The following is a 17,319-nucleotide window of genomic DNA, read 5'->3' as shown; positions in this document are numbered from 1 at the left end:
GTAGGCTCTCGGTTTCTGTGTTCTCGGGGTTCCTGGAAGAAGCTCCGTCCCTGAGGCTGGGCCTGAGGCGCTCTCTGAATGGCACCTGCGGGATTGCTAGGGGGCAACTTAGGGACTGGGCTGGCTTCCCCCACCCCCGGGTCTGCATGTCTTCCATGCTTGGGGGACAGCCAACCCAGCACCCAGTTCTGGTGCCTCAGGCGGCAGACAGTGGCTGGGTGGGGAGTTCTGCTCTTTCCCCTCAGAGGTTTCCTGTGTGAATCACTTTGTCTGCCCTTTGGCAGTTTCCTGGTTTGGCTGGGAGATCATCGAGCTCCGTTCTCTCCTACGAGCAGCCATAAAACAGCTACAGCCTGTCCACGTGGAAGACATGCCTACGGGCTCACCTTTCTCTCAGGCTGACACTCATCGAGTTGTCGCCGTGTGCCAGGCACTGTGCTGGGTGCCGAGCAGGTGGGCTCTCCTTTAGGGCTCACAGAACCCCCCGGGGGACAGGCTCGCGCCGTCACTCCACGGGGAAGCTAGCTGAGCTTGGCCAAGGGAACTTAATCACCTGAGGGACAGCTAGCAAGAGGGGGCCCAGGACAGGGACACCGAGGAGCAGGGTCATTTCAGCATCTCTCCTTCTCTTCGGTGGTCATCATGTGGAGCCAGACGGACCTGCAAAGCTTCTCCAGAGTCTGGATCTGGATCCAGACGCTGTTCTGCTTACGCACACGGCCTGGCTGGCTCTGAATGCACCTAAGACAGATTTTGAGGAGCAAATGATTCATTTCCGTGTGATTTTTTCCCCCCCTTCCTTCCATCCTTTCTTCTTGCCCTCCTTGAGAGTTACAGACCCTGGAACCTGGGCTTAAAACTTGACTTTGCTACCAACTAGCTGTGTGACCTTGCACCTGTTTCTTAATCTTTGTGTGACTCAGTTTCCCCCTGTAAAATGGGGATCCTAGGGTTATCATGAGGTTTCGGTGAGTTATATGTATGAAGCATTCATGTGGTGCCGAAGCCCTAGGTGAGTGTCTGTTAAATAAAGAAAATTACTTTTTTTTTCCCCACCTGGGATGAGGGGGATGAGGGTGACAGCAGGGAGAGACAGAGCTGGAGCAAGGGAGGCAGAGGAGGAGGCAGTGGGGACTGGCCCGAAAGTTCCATGTCTGCTCTGAATAGCGAGTGCTCCTTGTCTCCAGGGGCTGTTTTATTTCAGAAGATGTGCCCAGGAGACAGCAGTTACGGAGTCCTTATTCTAATAGGCAGAGAGGCTGGCAGTTCCCGGGGGCTGTGCTGTGAGTTCTTTTTTTTTTTTTTTTAAGATTTTATTTATTTATTTGACAGAGAGAAATATCACAAGAAGGCAGAGAGGCAGGCAGAGAGAGAGGGGGAAGCAGGCTCCCTGCTGAGCAGAGAGCCCGATGTGGGGCTCGATCCCAGGACCCTGAGATCATGACCTGAGCTGAAGGCAGAGGCTTAACCACTGAGCCACCCAGGTGCCCCTGCCGTGAGTTATTGATGGGATTCTCCTTAAAGGGAATCACGCATCACCGACATCATCGTCATCACCATGATCATCATCTGTGGGGGCACTCGTTACGTGTTGGGCCAGGTGCCAAGTGTCATTTTTAAATCTTTGAAAAATAATTTTACAAATGACTTATAATATGCCACTTACGATATGCCAAGTACACAGCTCTTATTTTTATTTAAGATCTATTCATCTATTTGAGGGGAGAGAGCATGCAGGCATGCATGTGTTTTGGGGAGGGGCAGAGGGAGAGGGAGCAAGAGAATCCTGGAGCAGATTCCTGGATGAGCAGGGAGCCTGATGCAGGGCTCGATCCCAGGACCCTGAGATCGTGACCTGAGCTGAAATCAAGAGTTGGTCCCTTGCCTGAGCCAGCCATGATCCCCTCACAGCTCTTATTTATTTCTGCAAGGATGGGTACTGTACTTTTTCTATTTTATCTATCTTTTTATCTTTACTTTTTTCTATTTTATCTATCTTTTCTGTTTTATCTGTTTACTTTTTCTATTTCCTGTTTTATCTATTTTTTCTATTTTATCTATCTATTGATGCTTAGCAAGGTTTACTTGCCCGTGGTCCCCAGAGTTTGAACCTAATTTAGTCACCATGCCTATGCCCCTGACCCCTCACTACACTCTGTCCCAAGAGCCTGCCGTGTCCCTGTTCTTTCTCCTCCTGTTTCCTACTCCATTTCTCCCATCCCCCTGGATAAAGGAGAGCTGAATCCAAATCTTGCAAATGTATGACCTGGGCTTCCTGGTCCCGTCCTCAGAATCTTGTGTCCTCACTTTTCTCTGTTTTCAGGCGAGCACCCCCCGGCAAGTGCAAGTACAAGCCAGTGCCGGTGAAAACCAAGAGCAAGCGTGTCCCGTTCAGGCCGCTCGCCCGTGAGTCTGTCTCTGTCCCGGGCTTAGGCCCTGGCCTCGAGGCGCTGGCACGGTGCCCTCTGCCAACACGCTTCAGTCCTCCCCGGGGTGGGAGTTCTGTTTCCCGCTGAGGGCTTATGCTCTGGATGGGGACTGTGACTGTGGCTCGGTCTCTACATCTCTGCATTGCGGAGTGTACACATGTGCTTCTGCCGTGGTCCTCCGTCTGTCCATCAGTTCGTCGGGCACTGTTCATTCAGCCCTGAGTTTGAAGCAGTCGCTGTGCTAATCCCTGGGGCTACAGCAGTGAACCTGACCTGGAGGAGCCCAGAGTTAAATGTAGCGCAGGCAAATGGAGAAATAAATCTAGCACCGAGGTTCTGGTAGAGAAGGATGCCCAGAGGATAGAGGGACCCTTAGAGGGGGCAGAGGCAGGGTGGGGATTCAGGAAGGTCTGATAGAGGAGGGAGACTAACTATTCCAGAGCCATGGATCACTGGAGTGTACTTATTAAAAGCAATATATTTAGATCAAGGCCAGTCATGGGGCTTGAGCTTATAACCCCGAGATCAAGAGTCACATACTCTACCACTAAGCCAGCCAGGTGCTCCTGAAAAGAATTTATATGAAAGAACCCTCCTGAAGTCGCGGGTATCCTGGGTGGTGTTTCCCTTAGGGTTACTTGCCAGGATTTCTGTTTCTTACTAAATAAATGTTTGTTTCCCAGAGACAGTCTTGGACTTACTAAAGGAGCAGTCGGAGAAAGCTGCTAGAAAATTCTCCAATGCAACTTTAGCCTCCAGTCCAGAGCAGGCCTCATCTCAGAAAGGCCTCTCCAAGGAGTCCGCTTCTCCCACAAGCAGCAGGAAGGCGTCTCAAAGGCCTGGTACCAAGAAGAGAGCCAGAGTGTTGTCCCCAGGCCCCCAGGGCAAGAGGAAGCCAAGCCCCAAATCCCCCAGGGGCCAGGGCCGGCCATCAGCACAGCCGAGGCGGGCTGGCAGAAGTCTCCCTCGGCCTCTTCTGCCAAGGTGGCTGACCAGGGCACGTGCCAGGGGAGAACCACCTCGCCGCACGGAAGTGGGGCTGCTGAACGTGGGCATTAGCTGAATGAGAGGCAGAGCTGGAGGTGGGGCAGATAGAAGGAACTTGACTTAGGGCCGGAGCAGTTGTCCTCTCTGCAGGAATCTTGCTATCTGAATGGATGGGTGCTCCTTCTCTGCTTCTGCGGAGGCATCGGATCCCACATGGCCAGGGTGCTGGGCTAACCTCGGGCAGTGGTTAGCCTTGGACTCCCACTGCGCGTTCTCTTACTTCATAAATGCCTACAACTTAAGGTAATAAATCAATATTTGCTCCGTCGGCCCTGTATCCTTTGATCTTTTGGATGTTCGCCTGGCATTAAGAAATCCGGTGTGCTTCAACAGTTTGTCTAAGAGCCCTGTTTCACTCTCTTGCCTCTTCCCAGGTCCAGGAGGAGGCCTGTAGAGACATGTTTCAAGGAAAGCCTCTTTAAAATGGTCTTCTCCTTTGCCCCAGGCTGCAGCTCACAGACTGACTAGGGGCAGGTCCTAGTCCGAAACTCCAGCTTCCCCTAATTTGCCTTGGCCGATAGCATCATGAACATAACTACATTTTGAGTACTTCTTATGTGCCAAGATTATATACATTATCTGAAACCTCAAAACCTTGCTGGTTATGTGTTGCCATGTAATGTCTGTTGAAGAGGAGGAAAGTGAGTCTCGTGAGGTTAAGCTACTCGCTCTAGACCACAGTAGGAGGGAACAGGGAGTCCTTCAGCTGGACTTGAACCAAAGCCCCTCTCAATGTCTTGAACGCCTGCCCCCCTGCAGGGCCCTCTGTGAGGGTCGGTGGCTTTTAAACAGGTATTTGAGGAACAAAAGAACCAAGAGAGGAAACCATCCCAGTCTTTAGGAAGTTCTCCAAATCCTGCAAATCATCCAGAACGGTGTAGGCAGTTTGGTTTAAGAACAAAAACATGAAATGCCAGGGTTGTTGAGGATTTTCAGAGGTCATGTAATCACTGCTTTCTATATGGTTGGACATACCCTGCACAGCTTTTTTTAGATTTCCAAAGAAGCAGATTCCATTTTTTTCTTTAGCAGTCTTTAATGGTAGGCTAACTTAACCTAATCTAAATACCTCAGGCCTCTTTCTGATTCTTTTTCTCCTGTTCTGCCTTTAAGAGAGCTGTCAAACACCGGTCATCATTTTCTGAAGATCATTTTTAGATAATTTTTTCAGCTGTTTCCTTTGGCCTAGCTTATGGCTTTTGTTTTTCTTTAGTTTTGCCTATCTTTGTAACTCTTATGAACATTCTCTAGGATAGGCATGAACTTCAGGATCTAACCAGCCCTGATATTTTACACTTTTAGCATCTTCTCAGATGAGACACCAACACGAAGGCGGGAGGAATTCTACCCTGGATCCTTTTGTCAAAAGATGGCTGGACATCCTGGTCAGTTTGGGGAGACTGGACTGACCTCTTGAACAAGTGTTTGAACTCACTTGTCTCATTTTTTTCTGTAAAATCTTTCTTTGAGAACATGTGGCAAAACTAGGTCTGGCCTGGAAGTGTTTTGAGCCCTTGGGGGAAGGTGCTCAGAATTCATGCATCAAAGGACCATGTCCTTCAGGTTCTAGGCTGCCTTCTGTACACAGGTTTTGAACAGGAGGGTGGCAGGTCTAGGGGAGGGAACTGAACAGGTCTCCCTGAAATGCCAGGAAGCTTGGCGGGGGGCGGGGGGGGGCAGGGAAGGAGCAGCGTATCCCCCTCTGGCAAAGTGGCTTTCTTTTCTAGAAATTGGCTGGCAAGGCCCGTGAGCTGTCACAAAGGGGCCAGTGCTGAGAGAACAATCATTTAGGTCATAGCCTAGATGGTTTTGGCTTCCTTGGAGGCTAAGGTTTTGAGAAATTCAGATAAAGGCATACATGTGCTTGCTCTTTTTAGAGGCCTGCTGGGGAGAGGGTTGGAGGGGCCGTAAGTAATGGTCCTGCTGGAGGAAGAGGACTGGGGTGCTTCAAAGGCATCTTTTTCCTGCTATGTTACTTGAGGATTGAGTAACTCAAAGCAAGCAGGCTCAGTATTATGGTACTTGAGGATCTGAAATGATCTTACAAAAAGGCATTCAGGCACTGAAGTGCTGACCCTTGTGGGATCACTATGGGTCTTGTTTTTGCACCAGTGGGGCCCATCTCCTCAGAGCATTCTGAGCATTTCACTTCCACAGCATCCCTAGCAGCAGCTGTCTGGACTGCAGAAGGGCCAGTAACCAACCAAGTAGGAGGGTGCTGTTCCAGAGCTAGAATCTTGCAAGCCAAGATAGAACGTCTAGTTGCATGGTTCCCAAAGCGAACTCAACTTCAGAAATACATTCTCTTGGGGCACCTGGCTGGCTCAGCGGGTTGGAGCCTCTGCCTTCGGCTCAGGTCGTGATCCCAGGGTCCTGGGATGGAGCCCCACATCCGGCTCTCTGCTCGGCAGAGAGCCTGCTTCCCCCTCTCTCTCTGCCTGTCTCTCTGCCTACTTGTGATCTCTGTCAAATAAATAAATAAAATCTTAAAAAAAAAAAAAGAAATACATTCTCAAGAAAACACCATATGATTTCACTCAGGTGTGGAATCTAAAAAACATGAATAAACAAAAAGCAGAATCAGACCTATAAATACAGAGAACACAGTGATGGTTGCTGGGGGGGGAGGTGGAGGAGGGGGCATGGGCAAAATGGGTGAAGGTGAGTGGGAGATACAGGTTTCCAGTTACTGGAGAAATCATGGGAATAAAAGAAACGGCTTAGGGAATAGAGTCAATGATACTGTAAACTGCTATATGGTGACAGACGGTAGCTACACTTGTGCTGAGTACAGCATAGAGAAGTTGAATCACTATGTCCTACAACCCGAATGCAACACTGTCACCAATACTCAAATCAGAAATGAAATAAAGAAAGAAAAGAAAAGAGGGGCACCTGGGTAGCTCAGTGGGTTAAGCCTCTGCCTTCAGCTCAGGTCATGATCTCAGGGTGCTGGGATCAAGCCCAGCTTCAGGGGCTCTCTGCTCAGCGGGGAGCCTGCTTCCCCCTCTCTCTCTGCCTGCCTCTCTGCCTACTTGTGATCTCTGTCAAATAAATAAATAAAATCTCAAAAAAAAAAAAAAGAAAGGAAAAGAAAGAAGAGAAAAAAAGACATTTCCTTGCCCCTGTGGAATTATGTTGGGAAGAGATTTAATTCCACTTCAACCATTGCTATCCTTACTGCTTGCCAAACACAGTGCTGGCTCTGGGAAACCCACACATGAAGACTTAGCCCAGGTTTACCTGGTGGAGCACAGGTTAAGAATTAACTTGAACTCAAGGTCACAGGTCGTGGGCTCTCTGAAGCAGCACCATCCACGGAAATGGGACGCTGCAAAGGGGAGCCATGGGTGTCATGTAAAGGTTTCCAGTAGCCACATTAAAAAAATAGGTAAGATTAATGTAATTACATCTTTTTTTAATCCAGTATATCCACAGTATCATTTCAGCACGTAACCAAAAATTCCTAGTGGGGGAGAGCTGACGTTCTCCTGGTGCTGTATCGTCCAGCTCCGATGCGCACTGCACTCCTGCGGACAGCCCGGTCCACGTCAGCCCCGCTTCAGACCCTTGGTGGCCGCGGACGCTTGCGGCTACGTGGCAGATCGTCCGTTATCAGCCCCTGGTCCCAAAATACCGGAAAAGGAATCCGGGGTGGGGAAAACCCGCCTGTTCTGAAAAGACTCTGGTGGCCGCAGTCCCGCGGCGCTCCGGAATTAATTCAGGGAAACCGCGGAGAAGCGAGAGCGGCCGCACACGCCCGCTTTCCAGCAGCCCGCGGTTGTTTACCTTCGGGAGGCGCCCCTCCTCCCTCTGCAGGGGCAGGCCCTGCGAGCCGGGCTGGACGCGGGGGTGCGGCTGCCACGTGGCGGCCACCACGCCCGCTTCCGTCCGGGCCACGTTGGCCGCGCTCGGGCGGAGCGGGGCGGGAGGCCGGGACGCGCGCTCGCCGGCCTCCCGGGAGGCGAGTGGGAGCCGGCGCGGCAGCGCCGCCCGCCGGCCGCGCGGCGTCACTGCAGGCGCAGCGCTGGCCCCGCCCTCCGCCTCCTCCGGCAGCGCCCCAGGCGCGCCCCGCCCGCCACCCCGGGAAGCCGCCGCGCACGCCCCTCCAGCTTCTAATGCAGGGCTGGGGCTCGACTTGCAGGGCGTTGAGAACGAGCCCGTGGGGCCTCGCGTCTCCTTTGTCGAGAACCGAGTCGCAGGTCCCGGTAGAGCCGGGTCGCCGAGGACGGCTTACCTTTCTTTTTCCTGCTCTTTCTGTCGGTCCAGGATTTTCTCTTCCGGGTCACGCACTGGAAGGATGCCAATCCATTTGCATTTCAGAAGGAGTGATTTTTTAATCCTGCTAGAAGTAGCTTTTTCAGAAATCGTTTTTCCATTTTGGAATTTCTATTCTGTAAAGGGGAGGATGTATGTTGAAAAAAAAAAAAAAAAAAACAACCACCAATTGGAAAGCAACAAGAGGCCCCAGCGAGGATCGAACTCGCGACCCCTGGTTTACAAGACCAGTGCTCTAACCACTGAGCTATGGAGCCTGCCCGTTACCTGTCCTTCTCTCATTCAGGGACATTGGAAGTAAAATTGCTTTAGCTGGCAGTTTGAAAACAAGTGACCTCATGCATCCATTATCAGTGATAGTGGTAAAGACTATGAAATGCTGGAGAAAAATGCCTTCAATACGACAAGCATTAAAAAAAAAAAAAAACAACCCAATGTCAAAGTTCTATGTTTATGATTACAAAACATTAAATCATACCTGCCTTAAGTTATGCATAAAGACAAGGGCTGGAAGGGAAAACGCAAAAAAGAAATGTTCTGATTCCATTCTGAGTCAGTCTTTTACATGTGAAAAAAGCCTCTAAGCCATTGTTTACATGACACATTGTATCAAATTTAGTATCTACTGGGGAGTTATGGGGAGTGTCTTTACTTCTCCTAAGTTAAATAAGCTATTGATTGTGGATGAATTAATTGATTTAACAGTATTTATGAGTACTCCCATTGCTCTAGACTTTGGAGATAGGATGGATAAGTAAAGCTCTGTTCTGGCTCTTTAATGACCAGGGATCCTTAAACTGTGTCTCATTCTTTTTTGTTGAAAGAACCGTTTACCGAGGGAACGGTACCGGGAATATGTATGGACATTCCCCCTGTGCATGGCATTTCATATTCCCTCTCTTTAATAAGGACATGAGTCCTCTTGGATTAGGGCCCACCTCCCTTTAACTTGATCACCTCTGTGAAGATTCTGTCTTCACATCGGTCACACTCTGAAGTCCTGGGAGTTAGGGCTTGCACCTAAGAATTTTGAGGGGGCACAATTTCTCAGTAACAGATGCAAAGTCAGGCATTCAATTAAGCCAGAAGCAAGCCTTCCTTTATTCCCTTGACGCTGCCTGCCTCTCGTTAGCAGACCGCACCAGCGATTTTCATTTGCTTCATCCCCACTGTTTTCCAGATCAAATGATGAATCCCCAGCACCTCCCAGCAAGAGGATAGATGTGATAGAAAAATAGAGCCTCTCCTTCTCTCAACTCTAACTTGTGAGCTGTAGGATAAAGGCTGTAAGATGAAAGGACAAGGTGAGGGAGGGCTAAGCAGGGTGAACATCCTATAAAGGCTTCAGTCTGCTTTTGACTTCAGGAGAAAAAGCCTGGGAGGGCTTTCCATTGAATCTTACGTCCCCTCCTCCTTCTCCCCATCCCCTCCTGATGGGGCTTTATGGCCCACTTACACATTCACCACCTGAGAAATGGAGGTGATCATTTTGGCTCTATCTCTGAGCGGTTTGGGGGATTCAGCCCAACAGTGAATTTGAAAGTGCTAGGAAATTGTGAAGTGCCAGAAACAAACATGATAGGGAGGGAAGACATCGTAGGGTCCAGTTTGGATGGAAGGAGAGGACAAGATGGAAAACAGAAGTCTCAGCAGGGTCCCTTGGCTGTTTTATGTTCTTTTTGGTTTAAGACGACAGTTTCCTTTGCTCACCCCTGCCCTCATTCTCTCCTGGTGAGTCTATGGCAGCCCTAGGGCTGGAGCAAGCAGGAGGGACTGCGTTCCCATTGGCTTGGGACACGGGCTCCTGCCCTCTCTCACCCTTTCCTTGTAATCACTGTCCAGAGCTGGCTCCTCCTGGGAGGAAGCCATGTTCTGTCTCAAAGTCAAACTCAAGGTCAGAGGGTGTGAGAGTGCAAGGGCCAGGAGGAACTTACAAGCTCATCTAGCTCCAGTTCATTTTGAAGACAGGGAAGCATTGGTCCAGGAAGGGAAGGGGCTTGCCACATCATGTAGTACAATGGTCACAGAAGGCTCATTGCCATTGTAGGGGTTTGGGACTTCCCATGGTTTTTGTTTCCTACTGTGAAGGTTGGTCAAAGAAAGTTAAAAAACAAAACAGAACAAAAGACAAAACAAACAAAGTGCAAACCAACCAACCCACCACCCAAAAGAGAGGGCAAAGGGGCTCTCTGAATTTGTCCAAGATAAAGGTAGTCTCTTTAGTGTGGGTGCCAGGGGTGGTGGTGGTGGGTCAGGACAGGGAAGGAGGGAAGTAGGTGGAGGGTCCTTCCTCTGATCTGGTACCTTCTTACACCCACCCACAACCCAGCTAGAGGTGGAAGGTCGGGGATGGGACCCCCATGGCTAGCAGAAACCCAGACGGAGGGAACACAAAGTTAAGAAGAGAGGGGCAGGAAGCGGGATGCTGTTCATGTTGCTTTGTAAACCCAGCACAGATTTGCATGAAGCTGGCCACCTGGCCCACGTGTCTGAGCTTTTCCACCCCACTCCCCCACCCCCACCCCCACCTCCCTTTCTGTTGGATGGGGAGGACAGCAGGAACCTAGGGCCCAGACAGGAGAGCTTTAGAACCTGGGGTGCTGGGCTCAGGAGCTCTGGTCCCAGCTGACCCTCTCCTCCCCTTTGGCTGGATCCTTGGCGGGAGGGGCGGTAGTATCCTTCCCAGTAACTCAGGGCACACAACCCTTCTCACCATCCCAGATGGAAAAGTCTTAGGGTGGACAGCTCAGAAAGTGGGTAGGCAGCTCAGTAGTGAATGCCGGCGGGACTTCTGTGGCCCGATGAAACGCACTCACTTATTGAAATGATTGTAACAAAATTCATCTCCTGGATATTGATCCTATTCCGCACCAGAAAGCCTTCCCTTGGGTAGGTTTCTAGTTAGATTGCTGGGCTTTTGGGTGGACTCAGATGCAATTCTGAGTCCGGGATGATGCGCTCCGACGGCACTGGATCAGGTGCTGGGCCACTTCGCGATAGGACCGGGACTACCTGTGCTGTTTAGGTTGCTCTGGGAGGGAGGAGGCTGGAGGGTGAGGACTGAAGAGAAGGACGGAGAAAAGGTACCCCTAGCCCCGCCACCTCGATACCTGGCTTGCAGAACGAGTCTACAAGCTCAAAGTCCCACTTAGTGGGCTCCCGCGAGCCTCGCGTCTCTTCCCTTCCAGATCAAAAGCAGTGGCCCGGCGGGCGCAGGAAAGATCTTGGCCTTTGGGGTCTGGCAGACCTCAGTTCGAAGACACGCGGAGACCCCGGGTCCCGCCTCCTGCCGTGGAATTGCAGGCGGCCGCCGGCTGCCCCCGGGGCGAGCTCGGGCTGGAGCGGCGGAGGGACCTGGTTCGCGGCCCGGCTCTGCCCCCTGCCGGCGGCACGGGAGTCACTGTACCCTCAAGGCTCCGGTTCCTCACCTGGGCCGAGGGGCTGAAGGGTCGTGCGGCCCGGGGTGCGTGTGGTCCACCCGGCGGCCGCGCCTCCCCCGCAGGTGCTGCCCGCCGGGGTAGGTGAGCCCGCTTTTTTGCCTTCTCTCGGGTTGTGACCGAGGAGCTGTCCCTGGCCGCGGAGAAAGCGGTCCTCCTCGCCCTTCTCTCCTCTCCCGCATCCCGGCTCTGCCCTCGACTCCGGGAACATCCAGCCTCTCACTCTCCGCGGGACCCTTCCCATCAGCTTTTAACACGCTCCAGTCTCTCCTACAGAAAGTATCCGATGAAAGAATAGGAAATAAAAGCCCCAGTGAGTTGTCTGCCCTGGTCCCCTCCTTCCTCACCTCCCACCCACTCAACTTGCCCTCTCTCTTCCATCCCCTCCCGGCGGCCCCTCCGCCCACGCGTGGATAGACCTTGGTGTCTTGGCAGCTTTTGTCCCCACTGACCACTTCCTCCTCCCTGAAGACTCTCTTCTGTGTCCCTTACGGCCCGCACTCCTGAGAGTCTGCCCACTTCCCAGGAAGCTGCCTCTCCGCTGTCCTTGCAGCCCGACTTTCCCTCAGGCAAGGGGCCGGTGCGTGGTGAGCCACCCCAGAGGTGGTCTTCGCCCTTGCAGAGCTCATGGGCCAGCGGGGGACGCCACCGTCGTTCGGATAATTGGAGCAATCGCAGCGACCACGGCTGGGGAGCAGGAACAGTGAATATAGACAGCTCGGGTCCCTCACATGTAAAATGGGTTGATGATGATGATGGTGGTGGTGATGATGATGATGATAAAAATAATGTGAACACTAATAACGTCTCATGTGGGTTCCCCGGGAAAAATAGGTGAAACCTGATGAAAATAGACGAACTTGGCATCTGGGGAGTACTTCACGGATACACGTTTCTTTCATTACCAGTTGTACCTGGAAGTAGTGTGCGAAGCCCCCTGTGGTGAGAGGGTCCCTCACAGAAGGCTGGGTGACAGGAGGCAGAGGAGGGGGTAAAGCTCAGAGGGCCCAAAGCTGAGGTTCTGTGGCCAGAGCTCCTCTCAGGCACCTGCGGAGTGAGACGTTGTCACTCTCCTTTGGGAGCTGATACAAGAGTGGGTGAGTCACATCCAGAAAGGGGAGATTTTCTCACTCTTGAAAGACAGGGATTAGAATTAACCTTATTCAAGTCCGACAGGGCAAGTGCTCAATGAGGCTGGGAAGAGGATAGTCTTTCAGATGACACAGCTGTCTTCTGTCATTTTCCCTGTCCTCCCCCCACAACCCCTGCAGTCCTTTGGAAGAGTTTCCAACCCCCAGCAACCACAAGACAGTGGGGTGGGGGTCCATAGTTTTGGTGGGCAGAATGATATTGGAGATGGTTAATTCAGGGACCAGATGGCAGTTGCGACAGTGAGGGCCTCTCAGGAAATTGTTCAAAGGGTCTCATGAGACCAAGAAACTCCCCCAAAGAGCCTTCGTATGTCTTATGATCCTGGTAGGAAGGGAGAAAAGAAGGCATCCAGCCTGAGGGGAGTTGGGCCTAAAGACATAAACACAGAACCTGAATATCTTAGAGTTCATCCAGCGCCAGGGGTCTCAATTCTGGCTGCACATTAGTTATCTTGGGGCTTAAAAAATGTCACTGCCCAAGCTCCAGAAATTCTGGTCTAATTGGCTTGGGCTGAGGCCTAGGCATTCCTTTTTCAGTGCTCTGCACATATTTTCAGTGTACAGCCACAGCTGAGAACCTGATTGAACTAATCCTTTTCGTCTTGTAGATGAATAAACAGGGACTTTGAAAGCTTAAATAATTGACCCTAAGTAAAGACCTTACAGTCAGTTACTGGCCCCAGGGTCTAAACTTGGACCCAGGGCTCTCTCCATGACCCTATAACAACAACTCCTCTAACTAACACTTAGGATTGGTGTTCCTAGAGAGAATAGCTACAATGTTTATGTCTTTAAACATAAATCTGGACATAGTATTGAACAGTGTTAGCATACTCTAGAAAACTGAGATGTTCCAGAAACATTTGTAATCTTTGATCCCAGGATCTGGAGATGGTGACAGGCTCAGGTTTTGGAGTCACAAAAGCCTGGTTTTAAATGGTAGCTCTTCTTCTACCAGCTGTGTGACGTTGGCCATGTTACTTAACCTCTCTGAGCTGCAGTCTGCAATGTCAATATTTCCTTGGAGAGTTAACACAGATTGGTTTCTTGATTGCAGAAGATTACATAGAATATTGTCATAAGGCTCTTAGCATACAATTTGTGCCTTTTAACGGGTAGCAGTCATAGGAGTTGTTATTAGTTTTATTGTTATATTCTGATGTACTTGCCTTCTAGAGCAGTGACTCTCAAGCAGGGTGAATTTTGCACCTGTAGGGAGCACTTAGCAATGTCTGGAGATATGTTGATTGCCATAATAGGTGGGGAGAGGAATGCTACTGGCATTTAGTGGGTATTGGTCAGAGATGCTACTAAACATTTCCAGTGTGCAGGACAGGTTCCCTCCCCCCCACCCCCCAGAATTATCTATCCTGGTACCAAGGATAAAAACCTGCTCTATATATCGGAAAAGAGTTGGGATTTTGAAGGGCAGGGCTATTGGGTAGTATTAGGATGACGGTCCTTGATTCTTGTACTGATGAGGAAGCAGGGGGACAGTGAGTTTAGGGGACTGTGAGCAGCTCCATCTCTACTTTCAGTCCCCACAGAGGATGGACTTTCTACCTCTTGCCGTATGAGTCCCTGTCCTAAGCTGTGAGGAAAATCCTGCACCTAGAGCTTGGGAGGCTGGTATGAAAGGCTTAAATAACGCCAAGACGATTGGACCGGTCCCGCGGGAGGGCTGTCTTTCTCCACAGTAGTGCTCTGGGCACCTGGGCCGTGCCTGAGTCTTCTCTCCCCTGAGCTAGCTCATCATTTATAAATGACAGCCGCCGAACTTGGAAAGTACGACACCGAGTTGGCAAGTGCAACACTTACTCAGCTTTCTCGCCGGAGTCTCGTGTCTTAACTTATTTATCTTTAAGAGAAGATAAGTAGAACACTGCCACGCAAGCTCTGTTATGTGAGGAGGGAAGAGCGCGTGTGAAATTTCTCCGGAAGAGCGCGAAACTGTCGAGGTTACGGCGGGCTTGATCTCGGCTGCAGAGGAGCGCGCGGGCACGAGGTGGCGCTACGTTCTCACGGCAGAGGACGGCTCTGCCCCGGACGCACGTTGCAAAGGTGGGTGTTGCCGCGCGGACACCCCGGAGTGAAAAATAGAGTAACAGGAAAGATTTAGTTCTTAAAATAAGTCAGCAGCCCAGCGAAGCAAGTACTGCTATGGCAGGAACATTTTCTAGCTTGAACTGATGGAAAAGGGCATTGACTGCCTACAGGCATCTGGCCACAGATACCAAAAGATAAAAATACACAATTAAATGAAACCACGCAGCAGGCCCGGCCTCAGAAAGGAATGGGAACGCGCTGGACTCAGCCGTAGGTCTGGGATCTGGCACCGATGTTCCTCCCGAATGACTGTTGTGTAAATGCCCAGTTGTCCCGTGGAGACCCTTTTCATTGTCTGGTTGGCTCTTCCCCAATGAGGAGAGGGCTGGCCCCGTGCTTAGATGCCGCCTTTCCCAGTCTCCGTGTTCCAGTTGGGACGGGCATCACGTTCCTTACCTATGTCGGAAGGCAAGCCAAATGACCATCACAGGAGGGGGATGCGAGTGAGAAGGGGGAGGAGCTATCAACATTGTCATGGTGACGGGCCATGCACCTGCTCAGGGGGGCCAGAGTGGTCTCCTGGGGCAGTCTGACACCACTGTGGGGGGGGGGCGGAGTTCGGACTCACAGGATCCGACACAAGTTCACAATCATTTCGACCTGTCCCCACTCTTGCAGCCCTCGCCGCGCAGTCTCAGGTTGGCGGTGCTTTGGAAGGGGAGGTGAACCGTGAGAGACTACGGACTCTGAAAAACAATCTGAGGGTTTTGAAGGGGCGGGGGTGGGGTGGGAGGTTGGGGGAACCAGGTGGTGGGTATTAGAGAGGGCACGGATTGCATGGAGCACTGGGTGTGCTGCAAAAACAATGAATACTGTTACGCGGAAAAGAAATAAAAAATTAAAAAAAAAAAAAAGAAGGGTGGGAGTGATGGACTGAGAGGGTGGTTTGGGGGCCTAATAGTCTTGCATCCCAGCTCCGCCACCAGCTAGCTCTTTTACCTTGGAAATGTCATGTCACTCAAGCCCTGGTGAAGAGGTGATCTGTGAAAGGCGGATAAAATGGGCAGGGAGCTTGCAAGAACCACTGCAATGAGTTCCCAGCAGCGGAAACCGGGAAGACTTCAAATAAAGGGGCCGGACTTCACTGGAGGAAGTGTTAGACCCAGCGGACGGACCTGGAATGGACATGGGCAAATGCCATTTTCAACACTTTTAGCCGTTTTCATTTTTGCTTGTGGCTGCCTAGCTTTGGTGCTAACCCATGCTTGGTAAATTGTTAGTTGAATCTCCCGTTCTTGGGTTTCTTGACCTCTAATGATGGAACCATAGCTGTCACGGTCGCAGCACTGGGCATAGGGTATGAGCACTTTAGGAATACTCATCCCCTCAGTTCAGTGTTCGCAAGCACCTGTGAGGCAGGATACATTCGAGGAGAAGCCGGCGAGTCACTGGTGACCGTCCTCTGGCCCATGAGCTGGAGATTCTAGAGGCTAACTCCCGTCCTTCGGAGGAGGCAGGTGGGCACAAAATCAACTGCCCATAGGAGAAGCAGAGGTTCTGCCTTTTTCTCCAGACTGTAGTGTCTCGAAACTGCTCTGGAAAGAATATGCTGTGAGTTCTTGTTCGATCATTAACGATACTTCAAAGGACAGATACCACGCATACCTTCCTTCCCATAGATGCACAGCTTCGTCTTTATCCTAAGTCACACGTTTTCATTGGGTTATAAACAGCCACAGGGTTTAGAACAGGCCAGACCCCTAGCTCTGGGATATTAAACCAGGACTCTCTGGGCCAGTGATGCCTCAGGGTTGAACACTCACCTTCCAGTGGTGACAAAGTGACAGACAGTCGTCTCCAGCACCCTTCTGAGGTCAATCTTTGGGTTGGAAGTGGTTCTTGATATAATTCTGATTTCCAGTTGGTTAGCATCTCACCGTCTCCCAAACCTCATTTTAGGCCCCTTTAGAGTCAAATCACCTTGTCTTTCATACTTTGTCTTAGAGTCCAGCCTCCTGGACCAGGATCTCTAGGCTTTGTGATGTAAAGTACATTTGCCAACTTGGCCTGGGTCCCATCTGCTGGCACGTTCGGTGTCATCAGTTTCAGATAGGGTGCTTTGGGAAAGGGAACTAACATTCAGTGAGGGCACACTATGTTTCAGGCATCTATCGGGTGCTTTCTGTACATTGATTTATGTATATAAATAGTATCATTGCAATTAGCCCTGTCTAAGAGATGTCTTTAAGGATGACCTTGTTTCTAAGTAGGCAGCTTGCAAATGCACTTGAGTTTAAAGCTCGGATCTGAGTTCTTCCCAGTGCCTTGTACTATTGAAGTTTATGCCTTAATCAACACATATTTATTTAAGTATCTTTTCTGCAAGAAGTATTGTGCTAGGTAACCTTGAGCAATTCAAGGACATGCAGGCCATGGTTGCTGCCTTCGGGGAATTGCAGCACAGTGTGGGAGGAAGACTTACATGGAGGGAAGTTAATGAGTGATACCAAGTTATCACAAATACCCAGTAAGAAGAGATGAAATGCTCACTCAGGGAAGAGACACCTGGGTGGTCAGTCGAAGTTCATGAAGAAATTTGCGTAAGATTTGGGTGGGGCCAGACCCGGCAGATTCCAAGTGGAGTTCACAGGGTGTGCTCCACGGACCCAGTGTCAAGTGGTCTCAGCGGTGTGGATTCCTCTGGTAGAGGGTGCTGACCTCAGCAAGGTGGGGACCCTTCTCCCCAGAGCCTTGTTTAGAGCTTGGTTCCCACATCCCCAGAATGGCTGGGGGTTCCCTAGAGAGGGGGAATCAACTGGGTGACCTCAATGACCCCATCTTGGTCTCCCCAATCTAGGAGGACTGGTAGAATTGACAAGTCTCCTCCTCAAACCACGACAAGGTCATGCTGTTGCCTGCAACTCTTGTCGG

At 50.9% G+C, this 17,319-nt stretch overlaps 1 protein-coding gene and 1 non-coding gene across 2 annotated transcripts in view; one reads left to right on the top strand and one right to left on the bottom strand.

Annotated features, from left to right (window-relative positions):
• HHIPL2 (HHIP like 2) overlaps window positions 1–3,870 on the top strand; it is a 32,576-nt gene extending 28,706 nt beyond the window's left edge. Inside the window, exons 8-9 of the mRNA XM_047704276.1 lie at window positions 2,324–2,406; window positions 3,113–3,870. Of these exons, the coding sequence (XP_047560232.1) occupies window positions 2,324–2,406; window positions 3,113–3,492 (463 nt within the window). The 3' untranslated portion in view covers window positions 3,493–3,870. The remainder of the gene's footprint in view (window positions 1–2,323; window positions 2,407–3,112) is intronic.
• A 4,068-nt stretch (window positions 3,871–7,938) lies between these two features.
• Window positions 7,939–8,011, bottom strand: TRNAT-UGU (transfer RNA threonine (anticodon UGU)). Its single transcript has one exon. It is a non-coding gene; the product is annotated as a tRNA-Thr (tRNA).
• Between the last annotated feature and the right edge of the window lie 9,308 nt (window positions 8,012–17,319).

Source organism: Lutra lutra, chromosome 15 (assembly GCF_902655055.1).
Source record: "Lutra lutra chromosome 15, mLutLut1.2, whole genome shotgun sequence".
Classification (NCBI taxonomy): Eukaryota; Metazoa; Chordata; class Mammalia; order Carnivora; family Mustelidae; genus Lutra; species Lutra lutra.
This window is presented reverse-complemented; position numbering and strand designations above follow the sequence as displayed.